At 44.6% G+C, this 20001-nt stretch overlaps 1 protein-coding gene across 5 annotated transcripts in view; it reads left to right on the top strand.

Moving 5' to 3' along the window:
• The window catches only part of SHQ1 (SHQ1, H/ACA ribonucleoprotein assembly factor), a 671809-nt gene that overhangs the window by 252610 nt on the left and 399198 nt on the right, over positions 1 to 20001 (top strand). For all 5 annotated transcript variants that reach the window (XM_069643203.1, XM_069643202.1, XM_069643204.1 and 2 more), the window contains 2 exons: positions 2649 to 2761; positions 15074 to 15204. In XM_069643203.1, coding sequence (XP_069499304.1) covers positions 2649 to 2761; positions 15074 to 15204 — 244 coding nt within the window. The remainder of the gene's footprint in view (positions 1 to 2648; positions 2762 to 15073; positions 15205 to 20001) is intronic.

Below are 20001 nucleotides of genomic sequence, written 5' to 3'. Positions count from 1 at the left end.
AATCTGTTGGAGCTGAGGGCCGTCAGGCTAGCCCTGAAGACTTTTCTGCCGACTGTGCGCGGGAAGAGTGTCCTGATTCTGGCAGACAACACGGTGGCCATGCACTACCTCAACAAAAAGGGGGGGGCAGGGTCACTTCCGCTGTGCAGGGAGGCTAAGCAGCTCAAGTTCGAAGTTTCGATCTCGGCAGTTCATCCGGCCAGAGACAACGAGACGGCGGACGCTCTGAGCAGGCAGAGCACGATCTCTCACGAGTGGGAGCTGGCTCAGGAGATTCTCCTGGAGATCTTCGCCCTTTGGGGGACCCCTCAAGTGGATCTCTTCGCCTCCAGTGTCAACCGGAAGTGCGAAAGGTTTTGCTCGCGGGTATTTCCTCCAAAAGGAGCCCTAGGAGACGCGTTCGTGGTGGAGTGGTCATTCCCACTGCTGTATGCGTTTCCTCCAGTCCCCGTCATCCCGCAAGTGTTGCGGAGGTTACGAAGGTTCGGTTCCCGGATGATCCTCATTGCTCCGGCGTGGGCCCGGAGGACGTGGTACCCGAACTTTCTAGACTTGTCCATCTGCCCTCCACGTCGTCTTCCCTACCGAGACGATCTGCTCTCACGGGAGGGGGGTCAGGTTCTCCATCCAGAGGTCAGATCCCTCAATCTTCACGCTTGTCTTCTGAAAGGTTGAGGTATAAGGATTGGGACCTCTCTGAAGACGTGATGGAGGTGTTGCTCTCGGCCAGGCGGCCGGCAACAAAGTCTCTGTACCGTTGCCGTTGGAGAAAGTTCTGCGACTGGTGCAGAGTTCAGAATGTGGATCCTTTCGAATGCGACATTCCCATGGTTTTATCTTTTTTGCTTTCTTTGGCCCACAGGGGCTTGCAAGTGGGGACCATTAAAGGTTACCTGGCGGCGCTGTCCATATTTAAGCGCTCGTCTGAAGAGTGTTCCTATTTTAAGATTCCTTTAATTTCGCAGTTTTTGAAAGGGCTCACTAATGTGTTCCCTCTGTCACCTTTTCTGGTGCCAGGCTGGGATTTGAACCTTGTTCTTAAGTTTCTTATGGGTGCTCCGTTTGAGCCTTTACATTCTTGCCCTTTGAGGCTGTCGACTCTGAAAACTGTTTTTGGTTGCGGTTACTTCCGCTCGCAGAGTGAATGAGTTACAGGCACTTTCAGTTAAGCCACCCTTCACTGTGTTTCACAAGGACAGGGTTGTCCTTAGAGTTCGTCCTTCTTTTCTTCCGAAGGTGGTTTCAGATTTTCATTTGAGCCAGAAGGTGGTTCTGCCGGCGTTCTATCCTCCTCTACATCCTGGTAAGGAAGAGGAGAGGCTCCATAGGCTTGATCCTCCGAGAGCGTTGAGCTTTTATATTTCGCGCATGTCCCGGGTCAGAGTGGACGATCAACTTTTCATTGGTTACGCTGGGAAGCGTTTGGGACAAGCTGTGACGAAACAGACTTTGTCTCGTTGGATTATTTTAGCTATCTCCGAGTGTTACCGCTTGGCGGGTAAGGACCCTCCGGCTGGCTTGCGGGCCCATTCTACCAGAGGAGTGGCTGCGTCTACTGCCCTGCAGAGGGGAGTTCCTATTCGTCACATCTGTGATGCAGCCACCTGGGCTTCAGTGCATACTTTTGTACGTCACTATTCCCTTGATTCCATCAGAGGGCAAGATCGGGCCTTTGGCAAGGCAGTTCTCTATTCCGCAATTTGATTGGGCATGCTAAATTTGTATTCTAAATTCTTTCCCACCTCCTTGCTTGGTACTGCTTTGGGAGTCTGTCATAGATATAGAATACGTCAGAGGACACAATCCCCTCGAAGAACAAGTTACTTTCTTACCTGGTAACGATCTTTCGATGGGATGGTCCGACGACGTATTCCATAGCGCTCCCTCCCTGCCTTCCCCGCTGCAGAATTTCTTTTGCGATTGCAGCTTGCGTTCCTCAAGGCCTTGTGTGTCTGACTGGCAGAAAACTGGTGGCACACGTTCTGGGAAAAAAACTATAACTGAGGCTATGGGCGTCGTGCGTCCTACTTATAACATCGGGTGACGTCGGCTGTCGGAGGAGGTCCTCGGGGATGGCGCATCGACGTCATCGACGCAGACGGTAAAGATTTTCCGAAGCAGCACAGCTGTGGACATTACCTGTCATAGATATGGAATACGTCGTCGGACCATCCCATCGAAAGAACGTTACCAGGTAAGAAAGTAACTTGTTCATTTCTCCTGTGTTAAGTACTCTTCATTGACTCCAGGCTAAATGTACTCAGTATCTCCCCACCTGCCATTTGCTCTCAGCTTTTCCTGGCTTGCTGTCGGTTCCAACATTTCATTGGACATGTATTGGAGGACGTGCCTTTTCAGTTGTCACCGCTCAAATGTGGAATGACCTGCCTTTGACAGTTAAAAACTTGTCAAACCACCTGCTGTTCAGGAGAGCGCTAAAAACATGCCTGTTTTAGTTGCTCTTTGCTTGGCTAATGACTGCAGTCCTCCCTCTCCAGCGCCAAGATACCTCCGGGTGAACGTTGCGCTTTACAAATTACATTAATATAACATAACATAACTGCGGGCCTTGTAATCCTCTGTGTTTCTTCTTGGTGCTTGTGCCTACACAAGCAGGTTCCTCAGTCTTGGTTTTCTTTCTGTTACAGGATGAACTGAATGATGTTATTGATTTGAAGAGTCCAGATATAACCCCTGTAGAGGAACGCCAGCCCGCCCAGTTGGCAGCTGAAGATGTCAAGTTTGATCCCGATCATTACCTGTGAGTGCTTTATTTCTGTTTATGGATCTCGTACTGTCTTTCCCTTTGCTGTGTAAGTAGTTTTAGTGAGGCACCTGCTCCTGCAGACTCCATTACCGGCCCCACTTCCCATTGCCCATCTTAAGCCAGTCGGGGGCTATCATAAAGCTGCTGAGCACCAGGCAGATTGGATGTATTTCATATTTGATCAGTCTAGCAGCTGGCGAGAGAATCCGCACCGCAGTGTTTTGGTGCCATCTTTTCATTGCAATAATTCCAGCTGCCAGGCATTGATCCCTGGGGTTGATTCCAGCTGCCAGGTATTGACCCACTGGGGATGACTCCAGGTGGTAGATATTGATCCCTGTGGCAGGTGCACTGTTACTGAGATCTGCTAAATAGAAATAAATGCCATTAGTGGGCCACAGTTTCTGCAATAGTAAAGATAGTAAAGATCCATCTTCAGTTATATGATGTGTATTCAGGGATACACACAGGGGCACACACAGAGGCACACACACACACACACACCTGTTAATTGCTCATGTTGCGCTTGGGCGATAAGTACGGATGTCTTACAGAGCTCTGATGCTGTGCTTTCTGTGTGGCAGCCGTGTTTCACATATAGTGAAATCGTTTTTGCAGAAGTGTTCTATGGATGGGCAGAGCGGGTCAGCAATGGGGAGGCATATAGGGGAATAGGTATGTGGGAAGTGGTGGAGTGGCACAAAGGATGAGCTCTGTAGTGAGTGGTATATAGCAGAAAGGCTCCATCGAAAAGAGGGTTGTAGGAAAATAAGTGTTGGGACCAAGATCAAGGAGAAGGTAACCGTGATGAAAGGGATAGAATAATGTGGCCGTGCAATAGAACATTGGGGAAAGGCTTGCGGGAAAGATGCTTGTGAGGGGCTTCAGAGAAGACAGCAGTGGAACAGGCATAGGGGCAGGGTTTGTGAGCAAAGCAAGGCTCTCACTGCAGAGCAGTAAATGCGGCAGACGAGGTTATCGGATGAAAAGGCTGACAATGCGTGGAATGAAAGAAAACCAAGCATCACACAACAAAAGATGGCTGCATAACCCACACACAAAATACAAAAGCACAAGGGAAGTACATATATTGTAAGGGTGTAGAAGTAAGGCCCGGATTCATTGATGCACATTTTTGGATACAGAATTTTATTAATCAAGAAAGGATTGGAAAAATTCCTCTCTAAAGCTGGGTTTGCCGGCCTTAAAGAAAACAAATGAAATCGTCCAGATGTCCAAAACTAAAAAGTCTGTCTCTGTCGTGTCTCAAAAGCCTATTTCTATCCCTAACACTAATAACTTAAATCACCTGTGCAAGGATGATCTCTTCCAATCGTAAAGTGTTCACTGTGGTTCCAACCAGGAGAAAAGTTCCCGGTCTCTCCTGTAATAGAAAACTAATGAAATAAAGAAGTGTTTTGTAGAATTCCTAGGTCAGGGTCGTGATTCTTTTCCCTAGATTCCTTGTCTACTTTCTTTCCTTTTTTTCTGCTCATAAGGCCTGTATTTAATTAAGCAAATGTCACTGGATAATTCACAGGAACAAGTTTCTTGAATCCACGCTGCTTGATCCCAACAACTTGGCACACTCCCTTCGCCAAGCGTAGGCTTTCTTTTTAATTGTATTCTTCTCTCACTTCGGGTGTGGATCCCAGACTTGCAATGTTCAGAACGTCTTGGTTTAATCTCCTGCCAAGCAATTGTCCTCTCATGGACTTGGGTGCGGGCACCAGACTTGCAATGTAGTGTTGTATCTGCTTGTTCTGCTCCCCTGTCAAGCATACAGCTCTTCCTGGTTTGCTCCTTTTTTGTTCTTGGTTTCTCAGAAGGGTGCAGGTCCTAGACTTGCACTTCCTTCCCAGGGACCCATACGCGGTTATTACAGATTCTGCTGTCACCCCCTTGCTGCCCTGGACCTCCAGCCTACCTGTTTGTCTCTTTCTTGGAGGTGCTGGTGTTTCCCGATCAGCTGCTTCCTTTCTCGAGTCTGTGGTCGCGTTGGAGGAACAGATGAGCTCTATGTACAATATGTACAGTATGAGTGACTGGCACAAGGCATTGCAGGGGGTTGCTGTCCACTGCAGCCAGGCTAGCAAGGGATGATCATTGGAGGCATGCTGGCACAGTGGTTGGCATTTGGTTTCTGTCGGCAGGAGTTCACCTGGCAAAGGAGATGGTTAGAAAGAGTTACAGGGAGTTGAACCAACATCAACTGGTGTCAATCTGGTACAGGTGTAGTATGGGTTTAATGACGTCTTTGTTGTGCAAGGGCTTAGTGAAGAGATCTCCGCTCTACGTGCAGCATGTTTACCATGTGAAGAAGCCAATGAAGACTGGACACGGGTGCCTGCAGCACATTGTTCTTTTAAACTAACCATTGAAGACTGAATGCCTTTTCCCATCAGTGTTTTTGACAGCTGTCGCACACGGTCTTAACCTTTCGCGGAGTCTCCAAGAGAGTTAAAGGGTTTTTCAGCTTTTAACTGCAATTGTGCAGGTTATTCAGTTGCTCAATGTTTGATAGGCAGCTGTTCATTGTAATGCACAGAGCTGGAGAAGGGGTGGGAAAATATGGTGATGGGTGTCCTTCTCGTTCACCACAAGCGATGGGTAACACCTACACTCTACATCTATCTTGCAATGAGGGCCTAAAGGCAACAGCCTTATCTAGCTGGCTCCCTCCAGGAATTTTCAACAGATGTGCGATCCTAACGCACCCCAGGATCGTCACTGTAGCTTGATGGGAAAGTGTAAATCTCAAATGCTCTGGATCAGTCTCTGTCTCTCGTCTCAGTCCCTTCCTTTCACTCCTCTTCCTGATCTTATCACCTCATGGAGTTCAAGTAATTCAGCCGTCTGCCCATTGCACCCAGATGCTGCATAAAGCACAGTGCACTTTTTCTTTTGTTAGGAATATCTTTCGATTCGAAGGAAATATTTGATCCCCCTGTTTAACCAATTTGGTATTAGAAGGGTGATTCAAGCTCTCAATTTCTGTTTGTCGGGGAGGTGGGGGAAGAGATTGATGCTTGAGGTGGCATCTTGGTTCTACATTGTAGCATTGGGCAATGGCTACTGTTATTTATTCTGAATGTTTGCTTGTATTGGAATGGTTAAGATGGTTCCCAGGCTACCATTGCGGGCGTGGGCCTCGTTCCTGTCACTTCGATATTGGGAACATTGAAGGAAAGCCTTTCATAAAGGTAGTTGTATTGTAATTCCTCTTGTTACCTCACCTCCATGATCTACTACCATGGTGTCTTCCTTGAATTCTACTGATGTGGTCCTTTGATCAAAGGCCATGGCTGTCCTTTAATCAACGGCAGAGGACCATGCTACTTATCTACGACTTGTTTTCAGATGTTGCAAGGTGTCTGCTGCTGAGGGTTGCCACAGAGTAGAATCGTAGGGTGGGATCACCCTCATAGGATGACATTTTGGCTTTAAGAAGTGGGTGTCGTTTCAAACAGGAATGGCTTAGAAAGTGAGCAGTAACCGAGATCAGAGGCAGTCCTCGGGAAAGGTGCCTTTACATAAGAGCTTTGTAGGATTAAAAGACGTATACAGGGGGCTGAAGGGGCAATAGTAGGACCATGTAACGGGGACAACGACTGGTGGCATATATTTTTAACATTAGTTGCATGAGGCCAGTATTTCGTATTTACATTGTACATAGAGCACTCTTGGAGGTAGAATGCAGGAATGGTTGGCTCAGTGCTTGGTTTGAATAGGAAGGAGTGTTAACATGGGGGAGAGAGAGGGGCTCCTTCCATTGCTAGCAGTTGGAGTTTGAGCCTTGTTTTCAAATGTTCCATTGAAGTGAGGGCTTTGATGGTCGTGGGGAAGGCATTCCAGTGTGGAGTAGGTGCGAGGGTGCAGCAGGTGGACAACTCTGAAGTTTTCTCCACACATGCCATTTTATTAAATTAGAAGGTTGGATAAACGCTTAATATCCCTACCCTGACGAGGATTTCCCTGCCTAAAATACTCTAACAAAGGATATCTGTCCCTCACACATATACACATGAATAAAGAAATGCATGGCAGCTAAAAACAAGTGATTTTTTTTTTATTGTAACATTTAGTTTATTACAAACTTTTATTACAACTTTTTCCTTACGTTACATTCCATCGCTATAGGTCTAAACATTTGAGTATCATAATTACTTTTTCTATTTCCAGTTCAGAATTTAGTCCATAAAATGCATAACTGAACATGTTCGGTGCACCAAACTCCCACTTAAAATACGAGTCCACCATTCGTCCATATTCTTATTTATCGGTGCAAATTTGCCAAGATGGAGTGTTCTATGATCTTTGAGCACCCGACATTCTGTTATTAGATGTTTTATGGATTCCGTTTCAACCAGGCAGAATCTACAACAGTCATCCTTTGTATCCTGATCATGTCTTATCAGCATTTCCTTGGATTTCACGGCATTCAATCGCAATCGAAGGAAACTATCACGATGAGGTTGTGATGGAAATTGTTGTACATATGAAGGCATTATATTCAACTACATGCCCACTGTTTAAGCTTTCTCTTTGCAATTTGTGGCTGCATCAGCAAAGTGTCCATTGATATATCGGCTGCTTGCAGGATCGCATTTAACCCTTGGAACCCTTGCATTATTAAGCCAGCATATGGACGAGAGTCACTCGAAGCGAGTATTTCATAGGCCGGTTCCGGCTTTAGCATAGTCATATTTTTTTAAGAGCGCCATGTATTTACAAATAACAGTTACATACAGCTCATCCAATGCCAACTTGTGTCTGATAATTGTCATTGAAATGTATTTTGGCAGCCTTAGTACTTTTTTCCAAAACGTCCCCTCCATCTGAGACCAGATACTGTAGTCTAGATTCCATCCTGCTTCAGCTCTGATCATAATTGCAGGTATTACCTTTTGTAGGTAAAAGATCCGTACTGGGTTCAGGCTAAATTTTCCATATAGACTGTGAATTCTGGCCCCTTGTAATGCAAACTTTTCATTCTTCGAACGATGTCTTGCACCCAGCTCCATTCTCTTATCGAGTTGTTAATCATTACCCCTAAATAACAAATTTCCACGATCTCATCGATCACTTCATTATCGATCCTCCAGCAAAATTCTTTATTTCTACTTCCTTTTGTTGGACCAATTCTCATGATTTTTGTTTTTTTTATGTTTATTTTTAGTTCGTTATCAATCATATGACTGCAGTTTTAGGAGCAAACGTTGCAGCCCTATCGGAGTGGAGTCGACCAGAACTAACTCGTCAGCATAGGTGAGACAGCTGATATGTCCATTGATCTTTGGCGGGAAACACTTTACTACATTTAAAGCCACTGGTACATCTGTAATGAACAACTTAAACAGGCATGTGGCAATGGGGCAACCCTGTTTTACCCATTTGTAGGTCTTAATTACATCGGATAATTCACCTTGTTCATTTAACCTTATTCTGATTGATGTTATCATATGGAGAGCTTTGGTCGGCTGTAATAGGTTTTCCGGGCATTCCCAATTTCTGCCACAGCATCTCCCGATTTATGGTATCAAAGGCTTGGTCCATGTCGATAAAAGCCACAAAGAGATTACTCTTCTTTTCCAAAGTTCTAGTTTCAAAAAAAATGTTTACCAGTATCAAGTGGATTTCTGTCCCAAAGCCCTTTGTAAAACCAGTCTGACGGCAGTCAGATATTCCTCTCTTGACTGCCCATTTCATCAGCTTCTGCTGCAAGAAAGTCGCGAATATCTTACCAATTGTGTCAAGAAGGGCAATCGAGCGATAATTTGCTGTTTCAGCCCGATTACCCTTCTTAAAAATCAGAACAATTATCGCCGTCGTCCAAGACTATGGTATTATGCCAAGGTCAGCAATTCTACAGAACAACTTTGCAACAAAGATGGACCACTCAAATGTATGTGCTTTAAGCATCACGTTGGAAACGCCATCAGGCCCAGCAGCTCGTGAATTTTTTAATCTGGTAATCGCATCACTTATGTCCTCAGCAGTCTCAACCATGTCCCACCTTACGGGAACTTCTGCTGGAGCTGTCAGAATTATTTCTTTTCCTTTTGAGAACACTTTGTAGAAGTGTTTTTTTCCAGTCAACTTCGGAGAGATCAGTTGCCATTGTATCCTCTTGGTTTCTGGATCCTCTGTTCAAGATGCGCCAAATCTCCCTGGAATCATTTGATTTTATTAAGGACATCATCATCTCGCCTCTTTCTTGATCACGTAAGGAGGAGAAAGCTTTAACCTAGTTTTAATATTTTTGCTTCTGTTGTTTGATCCGCACTTGCATGCCAGTGCCTCCTCTAGCTTTAATATTTCTTATGTCCACAAGCATTTTTTTTTCATTTTTACCTTCAAGCTCCATTCATGAGTATGTATTTTTGTAGTTTGTATCTTTTTAGAAGTGACCTCAACTTTTGGCACGGTAGTAGTGCCATATAATTTACCGATTTTTGGTCAAATTTATCAAGGCTTTGGAAGACCATGGTCAATTGTTTAATTTGGGCTTCACTTATTCTGAGCCTATTTCACCATTGTTTACCTCAAGTTTTTGGCTCAGAATCGATGTTTCGAATTTACGAGGTAGCTTCATGAACAACACCAAAGCGTCATGGTCACTCTTTATGGTTGCTGTTATTTTCAGACACTCAATTTTATTCCAGAGCTATTTTGAAGACCAAATGTAGTCCAGTGTCTTTTCATAGCCCATATTGTGCCCGGTGTAATTAGCAGGTATATCACCATTTACCTGTCCATTGGCCATCTCACAATCTCGTGCCTCCATTTTGGCATCCCATCTTGTTCTTCAACATTGTAGTTTTTTCATCTTGTTCTTACTTTCTTTTATGGGGGCTTTATTTTCGTTAAACCATATTATGTTCATATCCCCACTTACAATGGTATATCTTGTGATAGATTATTTGTTGTTTATCTATAATCGTCATTATGGATGATATAAACTTTTCCACATTTATCTTCACTGGATTCCAGCATACGTTAATTAACAACAAGTGCTTTGCTTTCGCGGATTTGCTGTTAGTGTTGCAACAATGTACTTTGAACGAAACTGTTGGGATTTTCTGATTCCAACACTTCCCAATTGGTCCCAATTTTTATCATTGTTAATAGCCCTGAGAACGGCCGTCCCTGGGAGTTTTTCTCTGCTGGATTTAGGAGGATCGTATAACCATCTTTCACCGGGGGAGTCCTCAGCCATTTTTCCTGTAGGCATATTAATAGATTATTGCTGAAATCCACTGGAAAATCCTTGTATAAATGTCGAAACCCTTGTGTATTCCAGGATATCAAGGTGAGCAGCGCTTCAGGGGCACTATGATTTAGCTATTGATTCCTCGTGGTGGTTTCACTTCTACCAGATGCATATTGTACATTTTGCGCAGTATTCAGGTGCTGCCTTAGATCTTTTCTGCGCTGCTCATTTGAGGCCGCATCCTGCTCATTGTTATTTGTCTTGAATTTCTTTCTATGTGGTTCACACATTTCTTCCAATATCTCAAAACCCAAGAACAGCAATTCTTCTTTTGCAGCCATTATAGTCTTTCTTACTGCCTGCGATTTTATATGCAAGTAGACTCTGTCTGCACGTTCTTCAGAAATATATTCGACAATACTTATGTCCGCAAAAGACACTGTCCTCGGGGCAGGTACTGAGTGCAGAAGTTGAATCACGTTTCCTCTATTTAGATTGACATCGTTTTCATCTTCTAATACAATCACAATTCTGATTTTCCAGGCCGAATTATTAGAGTCCACTGGATTTTGATGCACTAATCGTTTTATTTCTTTCTGTCGTCGTGTTGCTGTTAATTTTGGATTTAATCTCACTTGAGACATATTTTTCTGATCTGAAGCAGCATTTCCTTGGCTTTCAACAGGTCTTCCTTGAACGTCTGCCATAGGAGCAATTACTTGTCTTGCTGCAGGTCTTACTTGTAGAGCTGCCAAAGGTATTGCTCCCTCGTTTACTGCGTCTATTGTGTTTTTATGAGAGACTTGATTTGCAGTTGACTTTTCAAAGCCTGTCTTTTGGCTATCCTTTTCAGTATGACGAGCAGCGCTCGACTCGTGACGCTCTGGACTACTGCCATCCTCAAACTCATCAGAGTAAATTGATAAATTACATAGGTCTCCAGATAACGTCACTGACTGAGGTGAGGGAGCCTCTGAGTCCAATCTCATTAGTTTCTTGGGATTTGAAATGAAAACTCTCGTCGATACATCAGCATCTTTTTTCGACCATTCCATTATCCTAGACTTAATAGGCGCCGCTGTTTTGATTCGCTCAAACAGACTTGGTTTGGTAGGTGTTGATAAGTTTCATATAAACTTTCTTGAGCTGCTCGTTTCCTTATTTGACACACAATCTTTTTTTTTCCCTTTTTTTTTTTAACTGGCTCAGCGTCCACCTTTTTGGACTTGGCTTTCGCTGCTTTAAGAGTTTTTGCTGCACCACTGAATATTCCAAATGTCATTTTTGAAGTTGAACAGTGTGCTACTACAGGTGACTTTTGCAGGTTGTCTTTTTCTGAATTCGCCGCTTTAAGATTTTCACCGGTTATATCAATGATCACTTTATCAACACTTTCCTCAGGTCGTGCACTACTGGCACTGGCAGGATTTACATTTGTACACTGAGCTGAATCCTCCCCGCTCTGCGTATCATGAGTCCCTGTGATATTCATAATTACTGCAATACTCTTTGTCTTCGGTGAAACACTTGCAAGTCGAGCAGCACTTCCTGGAGCCTTTCAGTTACGGTTACTCGACAGCACCTCTTCTTGCAAGTTTGCTTGTGTTGCAACATTTATTTCGCTGCGCCTCTCACATGACTCCTTCGTGGGCCTGTTCAATGTGTTGGCCGTCATTGCTCCAAACATCTTAATACTGCCTCCATTATGATTTTTTTTTTCAGAACTGTCCTGCATGGTTTTTACTATTTTCCCAAGTTGCAGATTTTACCGCCTCGTTTTCCAAGCAAGCTTGCAGCAGTGTAATTATCACTTCCATTTTTGTTATTTTTTCATTTAATCGTCCCAGAATTGCTCCATTGTTGACAGTTGCTTCATTTAGATTTTCATAGAGTTTGGTGAAAGGGATTAACGCCAGTGACATTGCTGCCAATACGTTATTGTGGATCTGTATTGCTGCATCAGCTGACAGATTCCATTTTAAGGATGCCTCTTGTTCAGCCCGTATTCGTGAGTTTTCTTTATTCACGCTTTTCGACTCACTGCCGTCTTGCAATTCGAGCCCAGCAGAGTCTGGAGACCGCTGCCCCACTTCATTCACAGTGGTCCTAATCTTCGGAGTAGAACAGTGTGCCAAGTGCTTTTCCAAAGTACATTGTGGGGGCAAATGAATTCTGTTATACTGCGATTTTGCTTTCACATCTTGTTTATATAAACAGTCAGGCGCTGGTTCTAAAGCATGTATACACACTTCATATTGCCCTTGTGAATGCATGCGTTATTGTAGACATTGCAGTGAATTGTCACCTTCAGGCGATTGGCCGAGGTCAGCATCCAACCTCGCACTTCTGTGTGACTCTTTTTAGTAGATTTAGCGAAACTCTCGGTCAGTTTCTCTCTCATTTTCTCGAAGTCAGCTTTTAAGCGCTCCATTAATCTGGCTTCCCTTCCAGCCAAGTCCAGCCCAATGATTTCAGTAACTGAAGCACTTGGAGTCACGGGTGCCATTTTTCCAATGAACTCTGAGGCACCTATGACTGCCTCGCCATTTGTTACTCCAATACTTTTCTCCAATAATGCTGTTTCATCCTTGTCGGGAATCAAGGAGACCATTTTAGCACAAGTCTTGAGGTACTCGATTTTCGATCGGTTTCGTGCACCAGCCGGCACCATAACGGCATTAGCTTCACTGCTCGCCTTGTCAGAGAAGTTAAATTTAAGAGGTTTTGCATTCATCAGTGACGGCGGCACTTCCATCTCCAAGAGCTCGATGTCAGTTACATCGAAGGGAGACTGGAGTGCTGCGATGTCAATTTCAATCACTCTTGATCTTCCATCTTCGTTTGTATCAACATTGACTTTTGTAACTGTTTTGCGGGCAGCGCCAGACACCCCGTGCTCTGCAACCTCCGCCTCAGCACACGGATGGTTCGCCCTACCATTTTCCGCATGATCCTCAGCAGATATGTCAACATTAGAAGAGGCTTTCGGTGTCATTTGCTTCATCAACAACTTGGTCGCATTCAGACCAGTCGCCGCCATTCAAGCCAATCGAGCAAGAGACGGGATGGTAAGTTCACAAAGACCGCTACTTTTAATGTTTTGCTGTGACATTTCTCGCTGCACAAACTTTTCCTTTGACCAATCATACCCCTCCCAGATTACAAATAGTTTCTGCTGGTTCTTCATCTTGTAAACACAACATGGTTTCAGTCAAAGGACTGTCCCGAAAATGCAACAGTTGCAGTGAATGTTTTAGTTTTGAGCGAGTCAGACTGAACTCTGCGCACGCGCTCCGCGCTTGCCTAGGGTATTTGAAGGCACAGAAGGATCAAGATTCAAAGTCCCAGTACCCCAGTAACTGCAGCTCCTCTCAGCAACACCACTGCTGCAGACTGAACTCTGCGCACAAACCCCGAATTTGTTTTTCAACAACAGTCTCTTCTCAGAACCTGGGTGAATTCAGATTTTAAGCGGAAGTCTACTTCACAGTTCAAGAAAACCAAATCAGGTAATTCAGGTTTGCAACAACGTTTCAACACAGTACTTTTTAACTTCAACTTGTCAATAGAAAATTCCAATACTTCAATGATTCAATAAAGAAAATGTAAGTTTCTTCTTCATAGTACGATTGATCCTCTTTGGATAAAGGACAACTTCGCAGTTCATCAGTAGCCACCGGTAAAACGGGCACGGCTGCTGCCAGTATCATTCTTTTTCTATCAACCAGTAATGGGCAATAACCGGGTCATTACGGCCCCGCCAGACTCGATAATTGCCCATTCCTGGGCGTCGGAAGAAAATGCTCCCCATTCCCATTTGAGCACCATAGGGCTCAATGGGAATGGGGAGGCCGGATGCACCAGAACCATTCAGAATGGTGCCGGTGCATCTGGCATGGTCTGCTCGCGGGTGCTGGTCCACCCACCTGGTCAGACCTGGCAGTCGAAAAGGCACCTGCGAACAGAACTCGTAGTTTGTTTTACCGGTACCGTTGCTTATAATGAGGCCCATAGAAACGAACCCACTGCTATCGCACACACTCCCGGCCTACTCAGCACCCTTCTACATGCCTGACCTCTTAGGAGGCTTATTGTAGCACATCTCGGACTAAGTATACACTCTTTCTCAGCCTTAAGACTTCCTTCCCTTACCTTGTATTATGGTAGCATGTACACCACACTACCTCTGTCATTACACCTTGAAGACCCGTGATTTTAGCACGTCCAGTGCGCTTATTTATAGGAGGATTGTCAGCATATTGCAATGATAGATTAGCAAGTAGCATAGATATCGCACCTGGAAGACAGTAAGGCAACTGGTCTATCGTGCTTAGGAGATGCATTATGAGATTGTTCATAACGCTTAGAAGATCTATAATGGCAAACTGCCTAGTGGGCCTAGAGGACTCCCTCACACGGACGTCTTGATCAAACAGGTCAATGACAAAGCTCCATTTGAGCATCAAGGTACGGATAAACGCACCTATTCTGTGGACATCTGCAGCAGGCATGGCTAACCACACGCAGACGCCAGAATGCCGTGACGACCTGACAACTTTGGTCTACTGGGTACATAAAGAGTCTCTTGCACTCCCGCACTCTTCTGACCTCCCTCAGCAGCTGTCCTCATGCCTGATCTCTTGGATTGCTTATTGGACCCCGGCCAGCCCACCTAATTCCTAATCTCAGCCAAATGTACACACACACACACACATTCTAAGCCTCTGAGTATTTCCCATACTCTGGACTGCGACCCAGAGGGCGTTCCTACCATAAGGGAGTTGAAACCATAGCAATGGAAAAAGACGCTATATCAGTGTGCTAAAATACAATAAAAAACAAAAATATTTATGAAGCAGGAACCACACTCTCCCATAGAAGAACTGAAGAGATGGACAAAGTTCAAACATCCTGGGAATGCAGATTTATAGCCAAGGTATAAGCTGGCTCAGTGGACTCTGCACTGGCCTAGCGATGTTCAGACCGCAGTTTATTTTTTCCTTTTGAGGTTGATCTCTTTAGTATTAATAAGTTTGGTCATAATGACATGCCCATTCTGGCCATGTTGACTTTGTTCTCTACCTGCTTTCCAGGGCCGATCTTTTTGAGGATGATGCCATCCAACAAATGCTTAAGTACAGACCCTGGTGGGCTGAAGCCTCTGCTAAAACGACAGCACAAGAAGGCCATCAAGCTCCTGAGCAAGGCATCCAGGAACCACATGGTAAGCTGCACACAGAGGAGTGGCCTTCATGCTCTTCTCCATTGCTTTCACCCGTTGACTGGGCCTTTTGGCCAAGTCTGATGCACAGCTCACTAAAGTCTTAATATAATTGCTCAAGGCTGTTATTAGTCTGAATGTGTTTTCATTGTTTCAAACTCAGACTACTGCAGGAGTGACTTATAAAAAATGTACACATCTTCACAACTTTCAGGATAACAGTATCATGAATTGTGTATGTGTGCTGTTTAGGACAACTGAGAAGCGGTTCCTAGTTGGGGGGTGAGTTCCGAACTGTGGCTTTGTCATGAGTCTCCTGATCTTTTTACTTGTCTTGAATGGTTCACGCACCTTTTCCTTAGTGAGGACTCACTAAGGTTGCTACTCTGAAATATGCTCACAGAGAAACTGTAGGCCTCCCTGGTGGGGGTCCCAAAAAGTTACCACCACAGGTAGCTTTAAGGCAGTGGGGCCTTTGCACTGGCCATTGGCACCAGTGGGAAATGGTGGCAAATCCCCCAGTGCACTTGCCAGACATGTCTTATTAATGAGTTCATAGTAGATTGTTACAAAGTAAATGTGCTAAAGGTTTTGAAGTGTGTGACAATGTCCCCTGGCTGACAGCGGTTGTGTGAGTAAAAGTGACCATTACGTTTGGGTGCCAACAATCACTGTGTGATGCCGGGCCATGGGTGTTGTGTGCAGAATCCGTTGACCCCAACCAACTTGTGAGACGGGTACAAGGATTTAGCACATTTACCACACATGGACATCTCGTCCTTGTGACTAATCTGGACAATTCATCCCTTCTTCCCCGAGGGACGACACCCTCTTTGAGGCTAGGGAAGTTAGCCTGCTACGCAAGACCGCCCTACGGATTTGGCGAGGTGGGACCTCACTGGGAGTGACCACCCTCTTGGGGACATAGACTCCCATTCCAGAGCGGAATTCCCAGCCCAAACCATCTTGTCTGCATATATAGATGTGGAAAAGACTTTAATGTCTCCTGTAGCTACCATATTCCACAAAGATCCTTCTTTACCTCTAATGGGTACAGGTAATGCTAAACACAGCCTGAATGCTATGGTCTATGAAAGACACTGTTCCATTGTAACTGCCTCGGTTAGAACCAATTCAACTCCAAACATTCTAACATCACACTCACAGCCTACATTCTGAGGATGGCATCAGTCCTGGCACAGCATACATGCAAGCATAAGAGCCAACCCTAACACCTCCTTTCCTACAACAACAAACACACCTTGAGCCCACCTGGAGTAAGCCAACCCTAACACCTCCTCTTGCAAAAAGACAAACCCACAATCACACACTCGCAAACACTCCTCACACTCAAAAATTGTGCCAACAGACGTAACTAACATCCTACGACAGACCCAGCCACCACAACTACGTTCCTAACCAAATAAAATACCACAAAATCTACTTCCATTCCCCCTTGCCACAAAGAAACCTCGTACTGCCACTTTCGAGCACTAACACGTATTCCAATTTCCTTTCTTTCCACTGGGAATGTGTGACCTTTTCTTCTGGTCTATTGCACAGACTGACATGGTGGTCGGATTTTGTTTGTCACGCTTTGAAGTTTCTCACAGCTGTCACAGCGCTAGCTCCGCCCCTCGCCGCCTCACCAGAGCAGGCTCCCAACTGTTTCTGAAAGGAACGTTCCCTGAACACATACATAAACATTCCAAAGGAACATTCTAACATGGAGCTGAGCTTACCTGCATACATTAGTATAAACATAACACATCCCCCCCTTTAACCTTTGACCAATTAATAATTAAGGCAAAATGTAAAATTGCCCAACAAACACTTTTCATCAAGATGTACCAAAAGATTGTGAGAGATTTCATTGACAAAGCACTCATGACTATAATGCAAAATGATTAACCAAATGAAGATAATTTCATTACAAATCAAACCTCTCATAAAAGTGTACAAACAGATTGTTGAACATTTCATTGACACAGAATTACTTAGTGCATTACAAGTAATTGATAAAATGAACATGAGGAACACTTTCATAGTACCTTCAACTTCTCTAACAAAACCATCTAATTTGTGGCAGGCCATTACCACTACATCCTCGCAATAGGGAACCAGCCCACAATCAACTACACCACACCCTTATCCACCAATGACAAACAAGAACCTTGAATCACTGATAATTTTTTTACCAAAGATGGTACTACCTAAGCACAGATGAATTACTCCCTTTTCTCTAAAAGAATCTTTACCAACCACAAGAAAAATCAATGAAACCATAAAAGCTAATTCCCACGAACTGTATCCATCCACAACTTATTCTGATTTCCATGTGTGGATAGACCTACCTTTTCAGAAAATATGGAACGGCCACCTGAACCCAGAAGACCGCCAAAAAAACATGCACCAAGTGCCGGGACAACCAATCCCACCAACACTTAATACTCCATTTGCTCACTTCCACTCTTGCACAAAATCACATCACACACGTGGCAATTTGCGCGCAAAATATCTGACAACAAGTGTATAAACATCAATTGCGTTCATAATATTTGGCTACAAAGACCTTTGTGATGTTGAGGGGAATAGCAATTTTACTTTGCTTCTAGTAGTATGCGGGATGGGTTTCTGGAAGGATACTTCTTTGAAACAGTGCCGGGATTTCTCATCTCCCACAATTTGACACACATAAGTACACTCAATCTCAACCGTCCTTCCTTTTTCACACTCTCTCACAGAAACTCATTTGCGCATATAATATTTGGTAAACAAGATTGTGCAAAATCAATTGAGTCCAAAATATTCAGCTACAAAGTCCTTTGTGATGTTACCTGTGAAAAAAACTGTATGTTATCACATTGATGCAATTAGTATATTCTCACTAACCAAAAACTTGCACTATGTGCCGGGACAACCAATCCCCAAACCGTGGTGCAACCACCTGAACCCAGGAAGACCACCAAAGAAATTGCACTATTTGTCCCGGGACAACCAATCCCCCAAAACAAAACTGCACTTTGTGCCGGGACAACCAATCCCCAAACCGTGGTGCGACCACCTGAACCTCAATGTCCGATCACTCCCAGCTCATGCATCTGATATTCATGACCTCATAACCAACAATAACATTGAACTATTAGCCATCACTGAAACATGGTTACATGAAGCATCAGGCCCAGCCGTTACACTTGCACTACCACCTGGCTTCTCCATACTCAGACAGGATAGGCCAGATCGAACAGGAGGCGGAGTAGCACTCATCTACAAAGAGAACCTCCAGCTCCGACCTGTCAGTCACCCCCCGACCAATAACTCTGACCTCTTATCGGCCAAACTCACACTGTCACCCAACAGCACCATCAACATTCACCTACTATACCGCCCCCCAGGCAACACCCTAGACTCCCAGGACAACATCATTCACATCATCAGCAACAATATCAAAAGCTCCACCAAAACCCTTCTACTAGGTGACTTCAATCTCGGTCTCAACGACTCCAAGAACAAATCGGCAGCCTCCCTCACCAAGGAACTCAATGACCTGGGCTTCACCCAAAAAATAGAAAGTCCTACTCACATCCTTGACTGGATTGCAGACCTTAACTGCCTCTCCACTATCACCTCCAACTTCTCACTGCCTTGGACGGACCACAACTGCATCGAGTTCTCTATTCCTATCACCAAAAACCACAAAACTCTGACCCCTGCCAGCGCTGCACAAGTCAGAAAGCTCTAAAAAACTCATAGAGGAGAACCTGCGCCCATACCTCAATACCCCTGAGTTAGCTCCTCCATTCGCTAATGACCCCAACATCCTAGCAGACATCTACAAAGATGTCCTCACCAAAGCTATCAATGAAATAGCACCACTTGAATGGAAAAAAGAGAAGAAATCCCTACACACCAACTCATGGTTTACAGAAGAGCTGCATTCTATGCGGTCCCACAAAAGAGCAGCACTAGAAAACTGGCAATCTGACCCCTGCACCAATACCAAAAACAAATTCAATTTAATCTCCCACCAATACAAGACAGCTATCACCGATGCCAAAGCCAAAGCTTTCAACACACGAATCTCCAATGCCAAAGCACACTCCAAAGAGATCTTCGCCATTTTTAATGAGCTCATCTCCCCCCCTAATACACCGGACGAAATAATCAAAAATGAAGCTTGGTGTACCAGCATTCAAGCTGCCATGCTACACAAAATTGACCTTCTCCAAAAAAAAATCAAAGACCACTGCAAAGCACTTCCTCAACAGACAGGATCTAAACCTAGCAACACCCCACCCACCTCTTCCAAGCGCACCATACCTGATTTCTCCTTCAGAGACATCACTGAATCAGAAGTTATTAACCTACTAAAAAACCTCAAACCCGCCCCCTGTAAAGGCGACATCTGCCCACCCAAACTAGTCAAGGACTGCGCAGACTGCTTTGCGCCGCTCTTCACGGCATTCATTAATGCGTCCTTTAAAACAGGCATCATCCCAGCTAACCTCAAAGAGGCATGGGTCCGGCCTCTCCTAAAGAAACCTACTCTCGACCCCCTACAACCTAACAACTACAGACCAATAACCACAGTGCCTTTTTTGCTTAAATTACTGGACAAAGCCGCACACTGCCAAATCCAACACTTTCTGGAAACCCACTCCATCCTCGGGACTAGGCAATCAGGCTTCCGGAAAGGACATGGCACAGAAACAGCCCTGGTAGATCTGAAGAATCAGATCACCCAAATCATGGACAAAGGCAAGCCTGCTCTTCTGCTCCTTTTAGATCTCTCAGCCGCTT

Source organism: Ambystoma mexicanum, chromosome 2p (assembly GCF_040938575.1).
Source record: "Ambystoma mexicanum isolate Mex_15411 chromosome 2p, UKY_AmexF1_1, whole genome shotgun sequence".
Lineage (NCBI taxonomy): Eukaryota > Metazoa > Chordata > Amphibia > Caudata > Ambystomatidae > Ambystoma > Ambystoma mexicanum.
The sequence above is the reverse complement of the archived record's forward strand: the minus strand, read 5'-3'. Positions and strand labels throughout refer to the sequence as shown.